This window comes from Branchiostoma floridae, chromosome 13, assembly GCF_000003815.2.
Source record: "Branchiostoma floridae strain S238N-H82 chromosome 13, Bfl_VNyyK, whole genome shotgun sequence".
NCBI lineage: Eukaryota > Metazoa > Chordata > Leptocardii > Amphioxiformes > Branchiostomatidae > Branchiostoma > Branchiostoma floridae.
The window spans coordinates 15,343,155-15,362,312 of NC_049991.1; the positions used below are offsets into that span (position 1 = coordinate 15,343,155).

Here is a 19,158-nt window from a genome sequence, read left to right on the forward strand (position 1 = left end):
GGGGGATGTTGGATGCTTAAGCCACTTTATAATATGATCAGACCAGCTTGCCCCAACACCCTGGTCAACTCCACCCTAACCCTGACCCTAACCCTAGTTGAGTTGACCAGGGTGTTGGGCTAAGTTGACTGAGGTGTTGGGTTAAGTTGACCAGGGTGTTGGGTCAAGTTGACCAGGTGTTGGTCAAGTTGACCAGGGTGTTGGGTCAAGTTGACCAGGGTGTTAGGCTGATTTGACAAGGGTGTTATTGGGCTGAGTTGACGCATAAGGGTGTTTGGTTGAGTTGACAAGGGTGTTAGGCTTGACCAGGGTGTTGGGCCGAGTTGACAGGGCTGAGTTGGTAAAGGGGCCAATTGCCCTGACCTTGCTTTTTGGCCTTGACATTATTTACAATCATTGTACTGTGTTATCCTACCCCTGGTCAGTAACAGCATTGCTTTCAACTGCATGTCAACATCAATTACATGCACCACATGGCAGCATAGCCAGAAAGAAAAGAGGGAGATAGATTTCATCTTCAAACTGACGCTACCAACACATCATTCCAAGAAAATTGTCACAAGGTCACTTGCTTCCTGACCCGCCGCTTCTTCGAAACCATATGGCCTATACAATTTCTTAAGATATCATAACTCAGTGTCAGTATTATTCTCTCCATACCTAAACTCTCCATGGATCTTCCAAACAGAGGCCACAATCTCTGCATATTCCTTAGGATATCTAATTCAGCATCACAAAATACATTACACTATGTCCCAAGAAACTGCAAAGAGTCCATCAATCATACACAACTTGGCACTCTTTCTTCTGGCTTGGCTGCAAACGTACCCAATTCCTAACATCTTGCACAACAATTCTATGTACATGTATCTTCGGCTACAAAGTTGCCAAATTCCTTACTTCTTCTACGACAATTGTACATATATCTTAAAGAAATATTGATGGGTGCAAAGGATAATCTGCAAGATGTGGAAACCTTTGTGTCCAACCCAGCCATTTTTAAATGCCAAAGAATGTAACATACATTTTACATTGTACAAGATACTGCTTGCCAGCCACTAATACCTTTACAAATGTACCTGACTGATTACTTCTAGATCTTTCTGGATCATTTGCCTTCCCTAATGGCAAGACGCACTACTCTTCCTGCTCAGTGAAGTGCTATGGCCTGCAGATGTTAATTGCTTTGTCTGTATGCAGTATTTTATGGACTTTCCGTGATCAGTGATTTAAAGCCACAAGCCTTGAACTTCCTGTCTGATGCACCGACTGGATGCCTGATCTATTGTCTAGTCTCTGCTGTATTCATCACCTCATAGGGGCACATTTATTGTATAGACATCACCTCAGTCTGTATTATTTCAAGTTGATGATCTAATTTAGTGAATGCTTACAGTTAAACTACTATTGCTAGTTTAATATAGAGCAAGAATTAGAGCCCCTCAGATCATGCGCCTTTTGCTCATGTCTTTGTCAGCTGTGCTAGCCCTTTGTAACTAGAGCCAGAGGCTAGTTGGGCAACCCTGGCTGTGCAAGCTGAACAGCCAAACCAATAAATACAAATGTAAAGACTGCCTTTAGAGACTGGAGTTGCAGCCAACTCTATTATTTAGTCTGATAAGAGCAGGCGAAAAATGCCAGGAAGGTTGCCAGAATGTCTGTAACATTCATCAAAAGCACCCATTTTCCCTCTTCCATCACATGCATAAGATAGAAGAGACTCATATCATACACTGTGCATCAGATATGGACGTGCTAGTACTAAGTCATCTTCACACGAGAACAAACTGTAGGAATAATTGTCTCCCGGCTTCCCAACTCCATAACCAATAAACATTGGTGCCAAAAGTCTTCCTTTGAGACAAGTATAACCTTTCCCTTTTTATATGATTTCTTTTATTATAAGGCCTTTAATCCCCACACTGGCAGTAGTATATCAATGGAGGCTTAAACTCGAGTGTGCATTGAGAGTCAGTTTGATGATATATTGCATATTATGAACAAAAGCTTTGTGGAACAGATACCAATCACACAGCACATCTTTGAATGATTTCATCAAGTTGGTAAATGACTGTTTAAGAAAGTTCTATACTACATACACAGTAATAACATGTCCCAAATTGAATGTTTCTGAACACATTCCTAAGATGCTAACAATTTTGTTAAGTCTCTCAATGGAGGCTAATACTATAAGTTATACCTGGGGTGTGCATCCAGAGTTTGATAGTAGATTGCATATGACAAATACTTGAGCTTCATGGGACATTAGCTAATCATACAGCATAGACTAGTAGACTACATCTGTGTATGATTTTCAGGTTGATAAATATCTGTTAGAAAACTAGCATAAGAAAGTTCTTTACTCACTGTATACACACAACCACAATATTTACATATATTTGCATGAGTCAATGTTTCCAACCACAATTTTTTACTTAAAAGTAGGTGACAATTTTGTTCAGTTTCTTTACTGTTGTTACTAGACAATGTCCAACTCATATAAATACTGTATGTGTACGTGGTTGTGAATGATAAAGACCTTTGTTACAAAGAACAGACTACAGTGTTATAACCAGTTCTTGAAATACGCACTTGCACACGCAACCCCTTTTTGCTTCGTGCAATTTGACTTTAAACCCAGATAGCGCAGTGTGCAACCTGGATTTTGCAATTGGAACACTGCTTTTCCCCCAACTACATGCCAAAGCTTTTGTATTTCTTTCTCAATAAGATAAAACATATTTAGTAGCTACATGTTACTGGAAGAAAAGATAATGTATAAGTAGCTGATTTGAAGAAAGTGATAACTTGGAGGTGGGGCAACCTGAAATTTTGAAGATTTGGTTTGTCTTAATTTGAATGGTGCAACCTGTCTTTTGACTCAGATTGCTGCCAGAGCAACCTGGCTAAAAAAAGTATTTCAAGAACTGAATTAACCAACCAAGAGTCAGAATTACCTGGATGGTGAATAGTGTTGACGTTGAGAGGTCCTGGGGGGTGCACGCACACATTGTTCTTGCAGTAGATGATTTCCCCGTCTAGCGGGGGCGGTCGGGTTGGGTCGTTAGCCAGGCCCAGCTGACCCAGGATGCCAGTTGCCTTCTTCAGCAGGAATCCCAGCGGCATGGCTTAAGACTCCTTACAACAGCTAGCAGTGGAATGAAGAGCCTTCTAAGGAAAGCAGCAGTCTGGCTGCAGCCATCTTAAGTGCTGAGACAGCAGCCCATGGTGTCTGAAGCAGCTCAGATTGAAGACATGGCCTGCAGGGTGGCAGAATAAGATATTGATCAACAATTTAGAACGTGACAATGAATAAGCTGGTTGGAGGCAAAATAAATAGTTCTTTTTATAGCTGGCTTTTGTCAGGTTTCACAGTCCCTTAACTTTCTCCTGCAGGAGAGCAGAAGCACTTAAAAACTAGTTAAGACTGTATATCTTCTCCTTACACCTGCTGGGAGACTGCCAACAGTACTCTGTAGGGAAATGAAAAGACTCAAAAATCAGGATGTGACAAATGCCAACAAACTGATGGCAAGAGGTAAAAACTGTTGACACCTGAAACTAGTCAGTGTGTGACACTGTTTGGTAGAAAAAAATAAAGATTCAAGAGAGAAGTAAAAATGTTGTTAGCAACCTTACTTAACGATGACAAGATTTGGATCCGAAAGCTGTTTGTGTCTTAAAAACACCCTTCCAATGACTGCTAATTTAGCTTGACAAATGCAGTGAGAAAGGCCCCACAGCTTAAAAGAAATCTAATTCCGTGTAAGAGAAAGTCAATTTTGAGTCTCCAATTGGTTTCATTGATCTGCCACCAAAGCTTTGGTCAACCCTAATGCAGTTGACCTTCAAGGTTGAACTAACGATCTGGTATTTTCTTTCAAGCACATAACTGGCTGTTGATTATAGAGAAAGAGCAGTACAGAAGATAACCTAATCAACCATATGGCTGTGGTCTATAATAACTCCAATTTAGTTTGGTCCAAATCTTCCATTTTCCATTAAAGACTCGTAAAGGCCGCAAGGGTCAGGGAGATTGTGACCCAAATTACATCTACAATGGAGAAAAAATGATTCTGGGACTTTTTTGGTTACAGTAAAGAGCAGGGATGTTTTTAAGTTTTTGTTTTTTTCATTCCACACATTTTTTGGGAGCCCATGTTGTTACCCGTCATTGTCAAGTCTGTATTTTTAAGCTAGCTCACAAAAATACATTTTTCATGACTGTGATTTTTTTGCCGGCACTACAAACAATTCTGTCCTTGGACAGATGGAAGGACAGGTCCTGGAGACAGCAATGGTAAAGAGTAACTTTATACACACAAGTACAGGTTTGCAAAAAGCAACAACACAATAGGCATTAAGAAACATTTCATCAACAGCTCACAAACCTGACTCAGAAAAATTGCTTTAATTATGAGACAGATGAGAAAGGATGCACATGAATTCCGATGAACCTACCACACTCTTTACACATGCCAGTACATGATTCGGTACCTCAAGCTTGAAGTTGAACAGCTTCACTGGTCTTTATTCTTTAAAACACCTTCAGTAATACTAGCATTCTACGGTACATATGTACAGTATCAGCCCTATCTTGAATTTATGACTTCACACCCCATTAAAGTAGCCCAGGGCCACATGAGTAGAGGGACGGCCCAGCAAATTAAATGATTTGCATGGATCAATATTAATGGCGACTTGAAATGGAAACCTGGAGGGCATAACGCTTGGGAACTAATCATTTCTCATAAGTAGCCATATACTTGCATGAAAAGAACATTGTTTTCCATGACCTCTGATCTCCAATTGTGTATTATACTGATATAACCATGATAACTACTCTCCAAGCAGATGTTAGGCTTCTCGTTTTGTTGTCTTTTTAGCCTTTTGTTGGGCCAAATTTGTCAGGGTTTCTTTTGACCACTGGGCAAACTGTCTACATACATGAATCTTTGTTACATGGAACGTTACATCTGTAAAGCTATGGTTAAAAGCTACAGAGAGCTACTACCACCACCACTCAAATATCAACACAAAATTTCATTCCACAATCTTTAACTACCAGTACAGTAGAATTCAGTTACAAAGTAAACATCATCTATTTTGTATATAATGTGACAAATACAATGCACATTTGTACTACATCAATGTTACTCAAATTTGCCAACATTCTTTTAGAAACTGTCTTGGAAGCACATGTTGGGTTATTGTTGCCATCAAGTCGATAGGTCAAAACTTAATTCTGGTATATTCCATCTAAACCAGCTATGTGACAATACAAAAGGGCCTCAAGAGGTCCTGTCCATGAATAAATCTCATGTAACTCTTCCCATGAATGAAGAGAGGCTCTTTGTCACTGTCAGGCACAACAGCATATATTCCAGTACCACGGACAGGATAGATCAATATTGGTCAAAAGGTCCTGCCTTGCAATAGATATATGGGAGATAAAGTGCACATTTAAATGTTAGTCCCTGATGCATATACAGCATGGATGATCAATTATACAGTAATTCTTCCACCTATGACTTCGTGGGTGGCGAGTGACCTCTTGGCATTACGAAAAAGGATTCTCAGAGGAGACGTCTCAGACTCTCACGCTTTAGCAGAGAAAGTAACCTTCACATTAGGAAGCACCAGACTGAAACCTCAAATATCCACATTTCAGTATAATGCATGAATAATGGCTACAACCTTGTAAATGTTATGAATTTTCAGAAATCATGAATATATTGCCTTGACATTGGCTGAATAGTGCTTCCTATAGGATTTTCTTACACATTAAATCACATCTTGATTTCCGAGATGATTATGTATCATGTTTTCATCTTTTATCAGTACAAAATTTCTATTATGCAGTAGGAACAACACTTTCGTGACAAAAAGAATAAAAAAAGTTATACAGACTTGACTGGAGTGTTTATTTTTAAGGTACAGTACCGGTACATTGATGCTCCTGCATTTTGCACCATGCCAAAGTGATTTTTGCAGTACTGTACACATTCCTAGATAAAACATTTATCCAGGAAAAAAATGACCATGGCCTGGGTACCAACTGCAGATAAAGTAATGAGGCGATAGCCTGCAGGCTGAAACCATCATTACACAACACCCACACATATAAATGTACATGATCACTATCATCAGGTGGGGTCATGGGGTCACAATGAAACAGATTGCAGGTCTGCAACCTTGACACCGACATATCGCACAGGTTTGTAATCAAGGAGTATGTTTCAACAAAAGGGCTTTCTCAGATGATGAAATTGAGAGGCAAGCAAGCGTAATTCATCCATAAGAGGCATTAGATTAATAGATACCTTGATTGCAGCATGCCATTCGATTGGTTGACAACCATTACTGATTCACCAATACTGTGCAACGTATAGTCAGATTGCCCTGGGCGTAAGATGAGTAACAAACTGCCACCACATTGGGTTGTGGGGAAGATGTTATTTTCCCAGAGGAAGAAGCCATTTCTTCCCATGGACAGGAAACCTTCTCCATCTAAGCATGCAGTTTTATTTGTTTCCATCCTACTCCTTGTTTGGGAACACATTTTTGCTTATTTTCATTGTTTGAACTTATGAAAATGCATTTTTTTTTTCATTTCGTGTTGTGAAGATTTTTCTGGGATGGACAAATTTCCATCTCCTTGTGGAAAGACCTAGAGACAGACCTGCATCGTAGGCCATATTGTTAGGGTATTTTTGATAGATCTGGAAAAACACCTTGGGAAAGCAGGAAATAACAGTACCAAAATCAGCACCATGGCTAGCACCCATGGTAACAGGCATACTGGATGATCACAGTGATAAACATCTCTATCTATGTCCAAAATGGTAACTTTTTTGTCAATGGGCCAGGAAAGAACCCATTGGACCACAGTTACATGGCAATACAAATATCAATGGAAACCAGAATACTGAAGAGCAATCAATGGACAGGGAGGAATACAGCAATAGGTAAAAGACAGATTCGAAACTAGCCTTGTTAAGATGCACCATTGCAGACCATGGCATCAAGACAGTAACATGGAGGAAAAAGGTGGTGTGAGTTTTCCAACTACATGTACATGAATAAGCATGGATACTCTGATGGAATGTAATGATGATGATTGGTTTATTTATTTCACAAGGATACCTAGCAGCCAAAGGCTGAATTGCTTATCTTCTTACAGGGATCACAATGAAGTGGACAGAGTAGCTCATGGACAAGTAATTAATCATTACTTGGCAGTGATGCAGCTCAAATGCCTGTCTTTTGGGCATCATTGGTAATGGGAAGACCATCCTGTATCATTTTGTATCCTGAGTCCAAACCGCAGCACTTGGCAAGGTCAAAAGTTTTAAATGAAGAGAATACTCAAAAATAGGATATGCAGTGAGATACGTAGGCGACCTATACCTGAGAAAAAGTTGTCAGGTCACATTGAAATAGACCTTAAGGTATAAAAATGACCATAGCCAACTGTTAATCAATAAAACAGCATTAGCTCTGGTCGGAGTAGGTATCACAATCAATGGTGACAGATGAATTCACTAAAGAAAGCCATTGATTTGCATTAAAAGTACCGATTTTCTGTTGAGAGTCTTCTTGTGCTAAGCTATCACACCTGCTTTGCCATAACATGCTACCCCCAAAACACATAAGTTATCAGCTACATAATGTTCTTACAACCTTATCCAACAATTTTCTATCATTTGATTTAAACCCTGGGTCAGTATTTTACATGTACATCAGATACAATATGGCATTGACTAATCTTAAGTTCATACTTTTGTGGAGTAAATTAATGTTAGCTTTTAGTCAGGCATGTGTCATCTGGATGCGCTTTTCTTAAAATAACTCTTACGCTGTGGAGCAAATCCTCTGACAAGTATGAAATTCTGATTGACCAGTGATGCCAATAAGTCATTTGTGGTCAGTCTTCTACTGTGACCTCTCTGACAGTAATTTTGCCCCTCAGGATACCTTAGAATGCACCATTTTAACTTAAAATTCTTGAAAACTCTGCACCATGGAAAGTGGATGCCCCCGGACCCACCTACAATAGTTGCCCCTGAGTCCTTACCCCGAAACATTATGACCCTTTCCAGAAGTTTGCAAATGGAGTGCGTGACACCAGGTGGGATTCAAACTCACGACCTCTTGTTCCACAGACAGGGTCAAACCACTGGACTATGAATGCTACACTATGCAAATGCAGTAAAGATTACCCTTATGCTTAAGCAATGTCTATGTCTTTACTCAGCAAAGTCTAAAAGATTAAATCTACAGAGAAAATGAGGACGTACCGAACGTCTCATGTTATGAAGTGGGATCCAGCAGGATTTGAAGCCTCTATGATCAATACTGAAATCAATGATGGTATTGTTTGGCATGCACGGCATGTCAAAGCAATGAGCCCTTAAAACCATCCATACAAGTCACAACAATAGAAAGTTTGCACATTTCAAAAATCATTACGATCTAGCTTTCTGTGTTACATGTGGAAGTATTGAATTATTTACACCACCATGGATAACTAACGGAATAGAAATGTCAAAATTCTATTTGATAAAAATTTAATAACCTTAAAATCAAATGATACATATTGGAGAATATTAAATTGAAGATAGAGAAAGATTTTGGAAAAAAAATACTATGTTTACTATTGCATGACCCAAGTTAAGTGCTATGTCTCTCAGAGCTTCTGGAAATGGAATTTCATTTGAATGATGTATTTTAGGTGTGGTTCTATTGATCTTTCAAATTGAACCAATAAATCCAGCAGGCTTCATCAGGAATAACATCACGCAGCATGAAGCTATGGTCAACACCAGCAAAGGCAAGATGGAAAAGACATTTTTTAGAGACATTTTGAAGCTGCTTATTGAGTTTTTTGCTACATTATCGCAACATTTCAATCCCATTAGGTGTAGAAATTGCTCTTACTGATCATTACATTCCAAGCTATACAATACAAACGAGAGCAATAAAAAAAAGGAATAGCAGAACACATTTTCGTCCACACAAATCACCAGGTTACACCAGATTGGGCCCAACCGGCTGGAACTACACCAACTGCCGCCTGGATTGTCGGGCAGGTCACTAAAAGTTCCCCGTCATCAGTTTCACAGTGTGCAATATGGCAGGCGAAAGCATCCCCCATTCAATCACATCAGGCTACAGTCCACCACTTCCACGTAATCACTCCAAGGCAGGAGCGTATCGAGACAGGAATGCCCCTTGCATGTTGAGTGTACATGCTCAGGATCATTAGTTATACGTGCCTCGTCACTGACCAATGGTGATGGCTGACCCTGCAACACTTCTCAGAACAGAACAGTAAATTGTACAAAACATTTTTTTGGTCTTCGTGGAACTTCAGTATTCAAAGATACCTACATATAAAATAGTAGAACTGTTAAAAGACAATATAACTAGTATAAGATGTCTCAATCTTTGGAGCAATGTTTTACAAACAAAAAGCTCTATGCGTATATGAGTGGACTCCCCAAACTACATGTGTCAGATAAAATACAAGCTAAACAGCTGCGGTTTGCTGGACACAGAAATGACAACTAGGAAGCAGGGTCCTTCTTGGTAATATAGACTCCAGCACACGGGACAAGGAAGCAGGGAAAACTGCCCCTCGCCTACCTAGTTGTGCTGAATTTTTATGACTCAAGCTTACTCAAGCTACATCACTGCACGTTTGACAAGCGACCGTGTATGCCCCTTGGTTAGGTTGTAGGTTACCTTGTCAAGTTCGTCTTGTCAAAGTGGTGATTCACTCAGTCAGGGTGGACTCCTTTGGGGTTAATTTTGGCCCCCTTGTAATTGTATCCAATCTTCGTCACCCTACACCTACGTATACACCCCAGGAGCAGCTGCTGCTTGTGCAATATTCCAGTGGCCTTGCTACCTGTAGTCTAAAGCCATGGGTTGTGCCTGCACTTAACCAAAGGTTGAATGGGTGGGCAGTCTTAAGGGATTGTTTAACTTGACTTGCCGCATCCTCGGACTGAAAGCAATATCCATCACTCTCAGATCAAATATAGCTTCCGCATTTATCAACACTGGTCCAAGAGTAGAATACAAAAATCCCCATGTAATGTTTAGTTTTTGTGAGACCTCAACATACTGTATTACAATGTATGTGTGAAACTTCAACAACTTCTTATGGTCTTCCTCATCTTTGAAGTCAGGATTGTGTAGCTTCAGATTGAACTTCTGACGTATGTGCAAACATTTATTTTGAAGTTTGTATGATGTATGATAACGTACATAGTCACAGTTTGAGGAACAAATTTATGGCTTTTATTACACAAAAAGCGCAGTGCCATCCTTTGCATGCTCTTAAGCTTCATTCGTTTCAAAGAAAACGCTTTAAGTTAAAAGAAGAAACCTTGTCCAGTGTCATACATGCAGTGTATGGGGCCAACATCATCTTATTCAGTCTTCAATAGCCCAGCGAAGGAATGAACTCGTATCACCAGAGCCATATCCATATTGTATTATGACAAAGGAGTCAGTTCTGTGATCTTAACTGTGTTGAGACATTGCAAGGTCAGAGTGGCAGCAGTATGCAGACGCTTGGGACGTTAAGATAAGCGCTGATCCGTAAAAGATTCCCCTCACAAAGTAACCGCCACATGCGGAAGGATTCTTCTCAACACTATCTTCCGCAGCTGGCAACTTCCCAAGAAAGCTTGGCAGAAGTCCTGTGGAGAAGGCTGAGAGCTAAGGAGGAAGACGCAGGAGAGAGCGCTGGCAGCAACCAAAGGCATCATGACGTCTCAAATGGCACTAGATCAGTCTCCAAAATCCTTCTGCCTGTCATAATCAATTTGAATAAACTTACAATAAAGTAAGAAAAAGTAAGAGGTGAAGGAAGTCCCATAGTAACTTTTTATACGAGCAGTGGTAAGAGCACCACTTGCATATAGAGGTTACTCTGGAGTCAGCAGTTGCTTCAATCTCTTATGTGGGTGTGCCTTCATGTATAAACATGATTGTACCTTGTGGCGCCAGTATGAGCAGTCAGTGACCTGATCAGCATGTACATAGAAGCCAAGATTAAGTGTTCCATAAGCACACAAACTTGGCATGCCACATGTAAAATATATCTCCAGTATTCTAGTGTGACTGGATCTGTCTCAAATCTATTGGACCGCAAGGCACTAAGTATATTGTATTGTTTGGTTATTTGACTACATGAAAAAAACAGAACACGAGCTCTGCTACAGTAATTGAGTAAAGTAGAAAACAGCTAGGGGTCCCATAATCAAATTAAACTTAAACTTTGTTTTACAGGTACCTACCTTAACCAACATACCAAATGTCATAAAGATCCATCTAAGGAACAGGGAACAGAAAACATTACCTAAGTCTCACCTGGTTCACGGCAAAGGTAATTTCATGAAAAATGTATGACCAAAACCAAAAACTCAAAAAGCGAATTGAAACAAGCAATCAGTGGTCACCTCTTTGGCAAGTCTTCTGGCAACGAACTGTAACTTTTGTATCTGCCAAATCCATCTATTTGACTGAACAGGGCGAGCACCAGTAGGTATGCCTAGGAAGAGATGGATGGATAACAAACAAGAAACACTGACAAAGTACGGCTTAGGCAGGCTAGACAGATTCGAGGAGGGGATCTTCCAAGACTGATAAGAATGGAAAAGACGACGCTCTCACTCTCTCAGCTGGCAGGCCCATAAGCCTACCTGGGAAAGATGTAAGATGTAAGATGAAATGAGTGTGACTGTACATAATAAAAGTAATACCGTATATCATTGAGATCACAAAGACCTTTTCTCTGGGAGGGTTTAGTTCCCTGGTTGTAGTAATCAAATTGCACCGTTGGGATTCACTAGAAATAATGACACTGAAACATTGACATTCCTAAAATAAAGTGTTCAGTTACATGCATGCAGGTTAAGAAATCAATTTCAATTCCTGACCTGAATATATCATCTTTTTTAATTGCATTATATATATATATTAAGAACTTAAGTCATGATCGTGACACTAGTATACAGTAACTGGAACATCCTTCCTACATTCATCCAACAAACTGTTAATTTGTTCTTAAGATTCTACAAGTAACTCTAGAGGTGATATCGATATCATTTATACTGTAACGCACATTTACAAAGCAAAATGAATTGGTCTTCAATCTATCAGTTTAAGTGATGCCCTTTCCTTCCATCAGTCAGAACTGTTTCCCATCTAACTACTAAATATAAGCAAATAACCTGTGCACAGTATTGGATCTGACAAGAGCTACTGTTCCACACTAAAACATCAGCATGCTAGGCACACGCCACCTGTCAAAAACATTTTTGTTAAATGAACATAGGTTCCTCATGTTAACTGCATTTCCTTCTCTATATTGATTGAATCTATAACGATAAATCCCAGTTATAAAGTGTTTCCAATATGTGGCTAATGGTTTAGCTATAAGTAAAGAGACAAGGGAGACTGAGTTTGTGCAAAGGAACATAAAATGTCTCCTTTATACATCATTTCCACTTCATGCACAGCGTATCCAAGTATTAAACTATAATTTTTCTGCATTTCTTTACTGGACAGGTGTAGGTTCATTCATTATAACCCGTACCACTCATCTTTGCCTTTTAACCCATTAGCATGTTTTTTTATGAAATGTTCCCAGTTGTATATGGTAATACTTCTTATCACCTATGTTCAAGGATGCTGTAGACAAGAAGAATGCAAGGCATTCAAGCCCACTATGTGCATATATGTCCCCCAAGTGTCATAGCTGGTTTCATGATGGACCAGTGTAGGTACAAGTAGACATCTGAAATACCCACACAAGTGTAATTTTACCTGCACAAAGCTGCATATCATGCAGGTGATATTTCAAGCTCTGGCACTGAAATGTAAAATGTCTCCTTTCTACAACTTTATTTAGACTCCAAGCACAGGGTATCCTCGGGTATTAAACACATAAGATTAAATTGTTATGTACTGGCAGATAGAATAAGCATTGGCACAGGATCATGCCAGAAAGCTGAATCATATTTAGTATCTAAATGTCACACATGACAGTATATATATCCTTTGTAGCATATTGTACATTAGTTTATAATGCTGATCATGACCTTAATCATAAATCTATCTTGAGTGATGGAGCAAAAAGAGGAATGGGGGAGAATGCATAGTGTGGAATCAATACAACTCTTGTATGATAAAATAATCTATCACACTGACAGAAAAAAGCAAAAAGAAAGATTGTCATGAATCCTTTCACAAACTCACCTTAATATCATTTACGGTCCATCCCCATAGTTGATTATGGCACTACTAATTAGTAGGATGCAAACCTAAGTTTACCTCAAGTTAAAGAAAATAAGAAAATTCATGCATATTTTTCTGGGAAACCAGCATTTCAATTACAGAGGTTGTCTCAAGGACACAGAGGATTCAAAACTCATTTCAAGCTGGATACATCAATCAATTTACAAGAACATTGATTGACATGGCTCTCTGGTCAGGAATACCAGGTAGAAAATCAATTTGTGCTAATGAGAATGGAGGCAGTATATGGAATGCCCGTCATAAGTTAATGTGTCAACATCAGATGTAATTCTTCTGGGGAATCAACTAATGCTAAATATTTATACATCAAAATTATTCAAAATGGTTAAATCCCTGTGGAAATGACATAACAATGACCTCCATCAATAATTGACAAAATTTGATAATAAAAGTCATTCATTCAGCAGGTGCATATACTGAGATTGAATACACTGACTTGGAAATAAATTCTGTAGGTAATTCTGATGTCTACCTGCACCTAACCTGCACTGGTCCATGTACTGGGTTTTATACATGAATGTCATATGACGTAGGAGTATGTGGATTGTTATTAGTATGCTTCATAAATTCAGAATGCATGTAAAATAAGTCTGGTGCAGGTAATTTTCATTGTCACCTGCACCAGTGCAGAAAAAGTATTTCGAGCCCTGATTTGTAAATAGACAGTGGGCTCTACATAGAAAATTGTCAAATTCCCTTTCCTGTCTCCTTGTGAGACAAACCCCTAACCTCCATCTGATGGGGAGCAACAGATGACAAACCGAACAGCGAGTGTGAGAGCACAGGCGATGAAATCATAATTCAGCCACTACATATATTTCAACTGCAGGAGTGTGACGTTTCATCACACAGCCTCATAACTCAAATAACTTCAACCTTCACTGCTTCAGACAAAAGCTGCTAGCTTGCTAGCATGCATTTTGATACAAGCCCAGGACATTGCGTAGGTGTCCCATAAAGCACTCAAACCAGTTTCTCAGAAACGTCTGCCCATATCCTTGGGTGTTATCCACCATTTAACAGGCAAAATGGGAGCTTTCAAGAGGTGATGAGCATTATCATTAACATGTAGGCGACAGTGTGAGTGATCAAACTCGATGAGCTACAGTTTCTATCATTGTTCCAAATCGTATTTAGCAATTCTTCCAAAGGCAGTTTACGTAATGGATAAGGGAAGGCAAAAATTGTTGTGTATTAGTTTGTGCAAGAAGTCATACAAATTATTAGATAGTATCATTTCAAATCTGTGATTTAACATTTAGACCCAATTAGAGGGGTGAGTCTGATCGACAAAATGTGGACATGTCATTAAAGAAGATAAGGATTCTTAATAATACTTGTTTCAATAGGAAATTTTCTACTAATTTGTACCACTTAGTAGCAATGGACCTCTACTAGGTCACAATGGCCAGGTGGTCCTTATCTAAAGGTGATGACTTGTCTGTATCTGAAAAGCAGCAAGCAACATTAGCTTGTAAAGAATCCATGTATGTATGTGTGGGTGGGTGGATGGATGGCATTAACAGTCAGTACTGTAGGTGCTGGCTCATGAAGTCATTTCTGAACCTGAGTCAGCATAAAACATTGGCCAGGGAGAAATTCAAGTTCTTCTGAATTCAAGAGGCCAAGGTAGCTAACTGCCACGAATGGAGGCACCTTTTGTGGCTTGCTGGTTACAAAACTGACAGCCAATACTAGCGATCAGACAGTTTCCCCTGAAGCAAAATATGATGGCAGAAAGGCAATGATATTGTCTGGAGATGATAAAAAATAACAATTTTCAAGCAAAATACTCATAAATCAAATTACTATAGATTATAATATAATCAAACACTGGATACCACTACATTCCAACTACTTAAAAGACCTAAATAAATGCAAGTTACACTATCTGATAGAGTGCCCTTCTGGAAGAGAGAGCCTATATGTAGGAATATTCTAATAATACCAGGTAATTCCCATTGCAGCAGTTGATAGATACGACAACTTTAACACACTATGGACACATCACATTTAGCAGGTGCCCTCATGCTTGCCCCGCAATTACTGCCCACCACTAGCCTCTATTACTGCCACTGTTATCAATGTAAGGTGGTGTCAATGGGATCACACAGGGGTAATTAAAAAAAGGGCCACATTTCCATCAAGACCAAGGGTGTCTACACACACTTCACTGGGAATAAACCATTTACAATAAGACTTTGTGAATACCAATAAGTTTTTCAGGTATTTGTTGGTGTGAAGATGATCAACTAATACAACATATGTAAACTAGGACCATATTTGCATAATTAATGAGAAACACATATAATAAATCAGTCATCGCCATTTGACGAAGGTCAGGGGCCTCCTTCAGTTTTAAGCACTCGCCCCTCCCCAGCTATATTTCAGATTTCAGGTAAAATAAAATAAAAAAGGACAACTATGTTATGATTGCCTCATAAGATTTGAATCATAAGATCAAATCAATAACACAAATAACTGAACAACCCAGTTGATGTCTTCCATCCTCAAAAATAGGCCAGCTGACTATTCAGACTAATTACAAAATCAAAGTTCTACTAATAGTACTATCATGGGAAATGGATTCATCATGTGGTCACATTAATATAAATTGCTAGCACAGAAGCACAGCAAACACTCATTAGTAAATGATGTTCTCCTAATTTGATTATTGTCACAAAAAATCAATGGCATGGAATGACGCTTAACAGAGAGGGGAGGAGTTGCTACAATCAAAGGTGACATGCTAGGACAGGAATGATTATTCTTGTCATAGTAATCTAGACAATAAAGGTAATCATTTACTATTATCACAAATATAACTTAAGACAGGAATGATAATTCTTGTCCAGTAATCTAAACAATCATCAAATTACCAACGTTCAACAAATGAACAAAAGCATCTATTTTCCAAGCACATCCCAGCCATTTACACCATTAAGAAGGATGCTTTTTCCACATTAAATATAAAATGCCCTGATCACAATGTCATGCATCTTTGCATTACAACTCCTACAGGGAGTACCTGCTTCTATTCTACTTTCTTGCCTTGAGGCCTACTAACCCTTCTCATGTGTAAAAATACAAGGAACCCCCTGATAGTAGTCACCCACCATTCTCCTATAGTAAAAATACATGGAACCCCCTGACAGAAGCCATCAAAAGGGGTGCCCAGAGATGGAGCTGCACATTGACGCATCACCGTACAGTAGAGCGGGTACCGCTCACCTCTGGATGACTCCACACTGAGCTGGCACTGATGGCCATGTAATGTAGGCTTTATGAAGGTGACCCCAACCATCAATTACGGTGCATCAAGCCCTGAAAATACCAGGACTTTGGTCCCTAAGTGCTACTCACTGTGAGCACACAATACAAATTCTGACGCCGACAAAGCAATAGAAATGCAATCTTTGTGCTTCGACTACAATCTAATTATTAGAAGAATGTACATACCACAATCTAATAATGTGCATCTCTCCACCCCAGTCTCTCCAAAATTAGCTGTAATCCACAGAAATCAATACAATCCAAAACATGTATGAGACACCACCTGTGTGTCAAAGTAATGAAAAAAGCCTGTACCTTTGAATCATATCAGAACTGTACAGGAACAGGAAGGAACATCCTGAAGCCGGGCTTGTAGATTGCGATCACACTGCCTCCAGCTTTGAATGCGGCACACAGTGCTCGTCTTCGGGAAGCAGAAAAAAATCATTCATGAGCGCCCATCCACAAACTAATTTACGAGCGCAATCTCCCGGTACAGTTACCATCTATAGAGTTGGTGGGATGACAAATGTTATCCTCGCTGTATCACCATCGGTCACGGAGAACAGAACGTGTGGCTCGTGTGGCTTAGCAGATGCCAAGTGCAAACTGCGCATGTAGCACGCTCCTGTAGTAAACTTTCATTGCCTGAGGTTATGCTCTACTAATTATCAGAAGCATGCAAACTCCTTCCCAAAGATAAAAGATCTACTTGATACAAATACATGTGCATCTTGCATGCTTAATCCTTACCTTTTTTTCAGACTGTACACTGTATGTTATAACTGTATGGTACATGATTCCTCAATTTTCAATTAACACTTCCAACAGAGATTCTAGTACATAAAAACCTGTAATGCATGTAATACATCCATTTGTGGCCTGTAGGGATTTGCCAATGGCTCCATGAAGAATGTTATTGTTAAAATCAGCAATTTGCCACACCGTAAGTCATTATTCAAAACTTAATGGTACAAAGGTCATTTTAATCATTCATCTTTATAGAAATTTTTTTAATGATAGAATCAAATCTGAAAATCAAATTCTGGTAAATAAAGTGGAAAAATCTCTTTTACACTTTTTTTCCTAAAAACTTCCCCTGCCTAACCTTCTAAATGAACATCATCCTTTGTATCATCGTTGAGACAGAGCGATTGATGGGTTTTGCGTGAAAGCAAGGTGAGTTATGAATATGGTATATTGTATACTGGAGGACCTTTCAAAAAAAGATGGAGCTGTATCAAATATCTGGATGCACAATTTAATAAATAATTCAATAGTACCCTAAGGCAAAGGGATGTTTGTCCAAATGGCTGACAACTAACTGTATATCATATGCATCCATGTCAATAGGAAATGTCTCATGATGGTAAGGTTATATGGACTCCGTGAACTGCTGATATATGCATTTTGACTTCTGAATTTTTTGCAAAAGATGAGTATACAGCATGAGCAGTACCAGCCATCCCTTCGTATTGTGCTGCATGTCATGTTGGCATCATGCATACAATCCTACAAAAAGATATTAGTTATGGTGAGGTGTGTAACAGAGTCATCATACCAACAAGCCTTTGCCAATATTTCATCTAAAGTATGGCTCCATTTCAGTCCCGAATTCACTATTTTTAGGCACAGCAATTTACATCGACAGCCTTGCTGATTTGCTCTGATAAAAATACCATCAGTTTCACAATCTTCAATCACTACTAGTACATGGCTATTAACTTAATGTACATGCATGTTGTTAGCATGCTGCTCATTTGACATCAGATCCTAGCTAGTATCCATCAAACCTAAGCTCACTTGACCTGCAAGTTGGCCTAAAATGGTGAGCACTGCAGTTGGTGCTGTGAGTAGTGACGTTTCTGTCACCACGGGTAACTGAAAGGCGCTACACGCTGATATAAGCTTCAGATACCAGCAACCTGCTGACTAATGCTCTCATGCTTGCTATGATTAATGGGCGAGTAAGGAAACTCCAAGTTAGAGCGCTATGGTACCGATCTGTTATCTTGCCATCGTGCGTCACCTCACCACGCATTTTGAATCAGAGTTTGCTGTGGAAGTCAAGAAAAAATGGTCTACTATCATCTTAACTACACTAAAATGAAAGATTTGGTGACAATCTTAGCCTGGGTACCATCCGATTTCTACCGGGGCTCCTTACACTCGCTTCCTTTTTAGGGGAGTGAGTGTATTAAGCCCCGGTAGAAATTGTATGGTACCCAGGCTAGACAATCTGGGATATTTACAACAATCTAAGATTTTGCAATCTAGGCACAGATACACTCATACAACACATTGCACATGACTCATGAGCAATTGCCAACAATAACAAGAGCTTATCCTACCTTGTATCAGTAGAGTGTTTAATATGCATAGGGTTCTACATCTCACGCCTGGAGGCAGGATGTACCCATGCTGTTCCCCGAGAGCTACAATCAATAACTCGCCGTGAAAAATTGAAGAAGCAAGCGGGCAACAAATGGAGGACAACTCTCATCCCGGGCTGACCAATCCAGCTAATGCACACGAGGATTAAGTTCAGGC

General features: G+C 39.4%; 1 protein-coding gene across 2 annotated transcripts in view; it reads right to left on the reverse strand.

Moving 5' to 3' along the window:
• The window catches only part of LOC118429059 (TBC1 domain family member 16-like), a 45,445-nt gene that overhangs the window by 24,629 nt on the left and 1,658 nt on the right, over positions 1–19,158 (reverse strand). The window contains exons 2-3 of one of the 2 annotated variants that reach the window (XM_035839411.1): positions 16,924–17,032; positions 2,958–3,260 (exon numbers count right to left, since the gene is read on the reverse strand). In XM_035839411.1, coding sequence (XP_035695304.1) covers positions 2,958–3,126 — 169 coding nt within the window. In that variant the 5' untranslated portion in view covers positions 3,127–3,260; positions 16,924–17,032. The remainder of the gene's footprint in view (positions 1–2,957; positions 3,261–16,923; positions 17,033–19,158) is intronic. The other variant, XM_035839410.1, reaches the window with a different exon arrangement.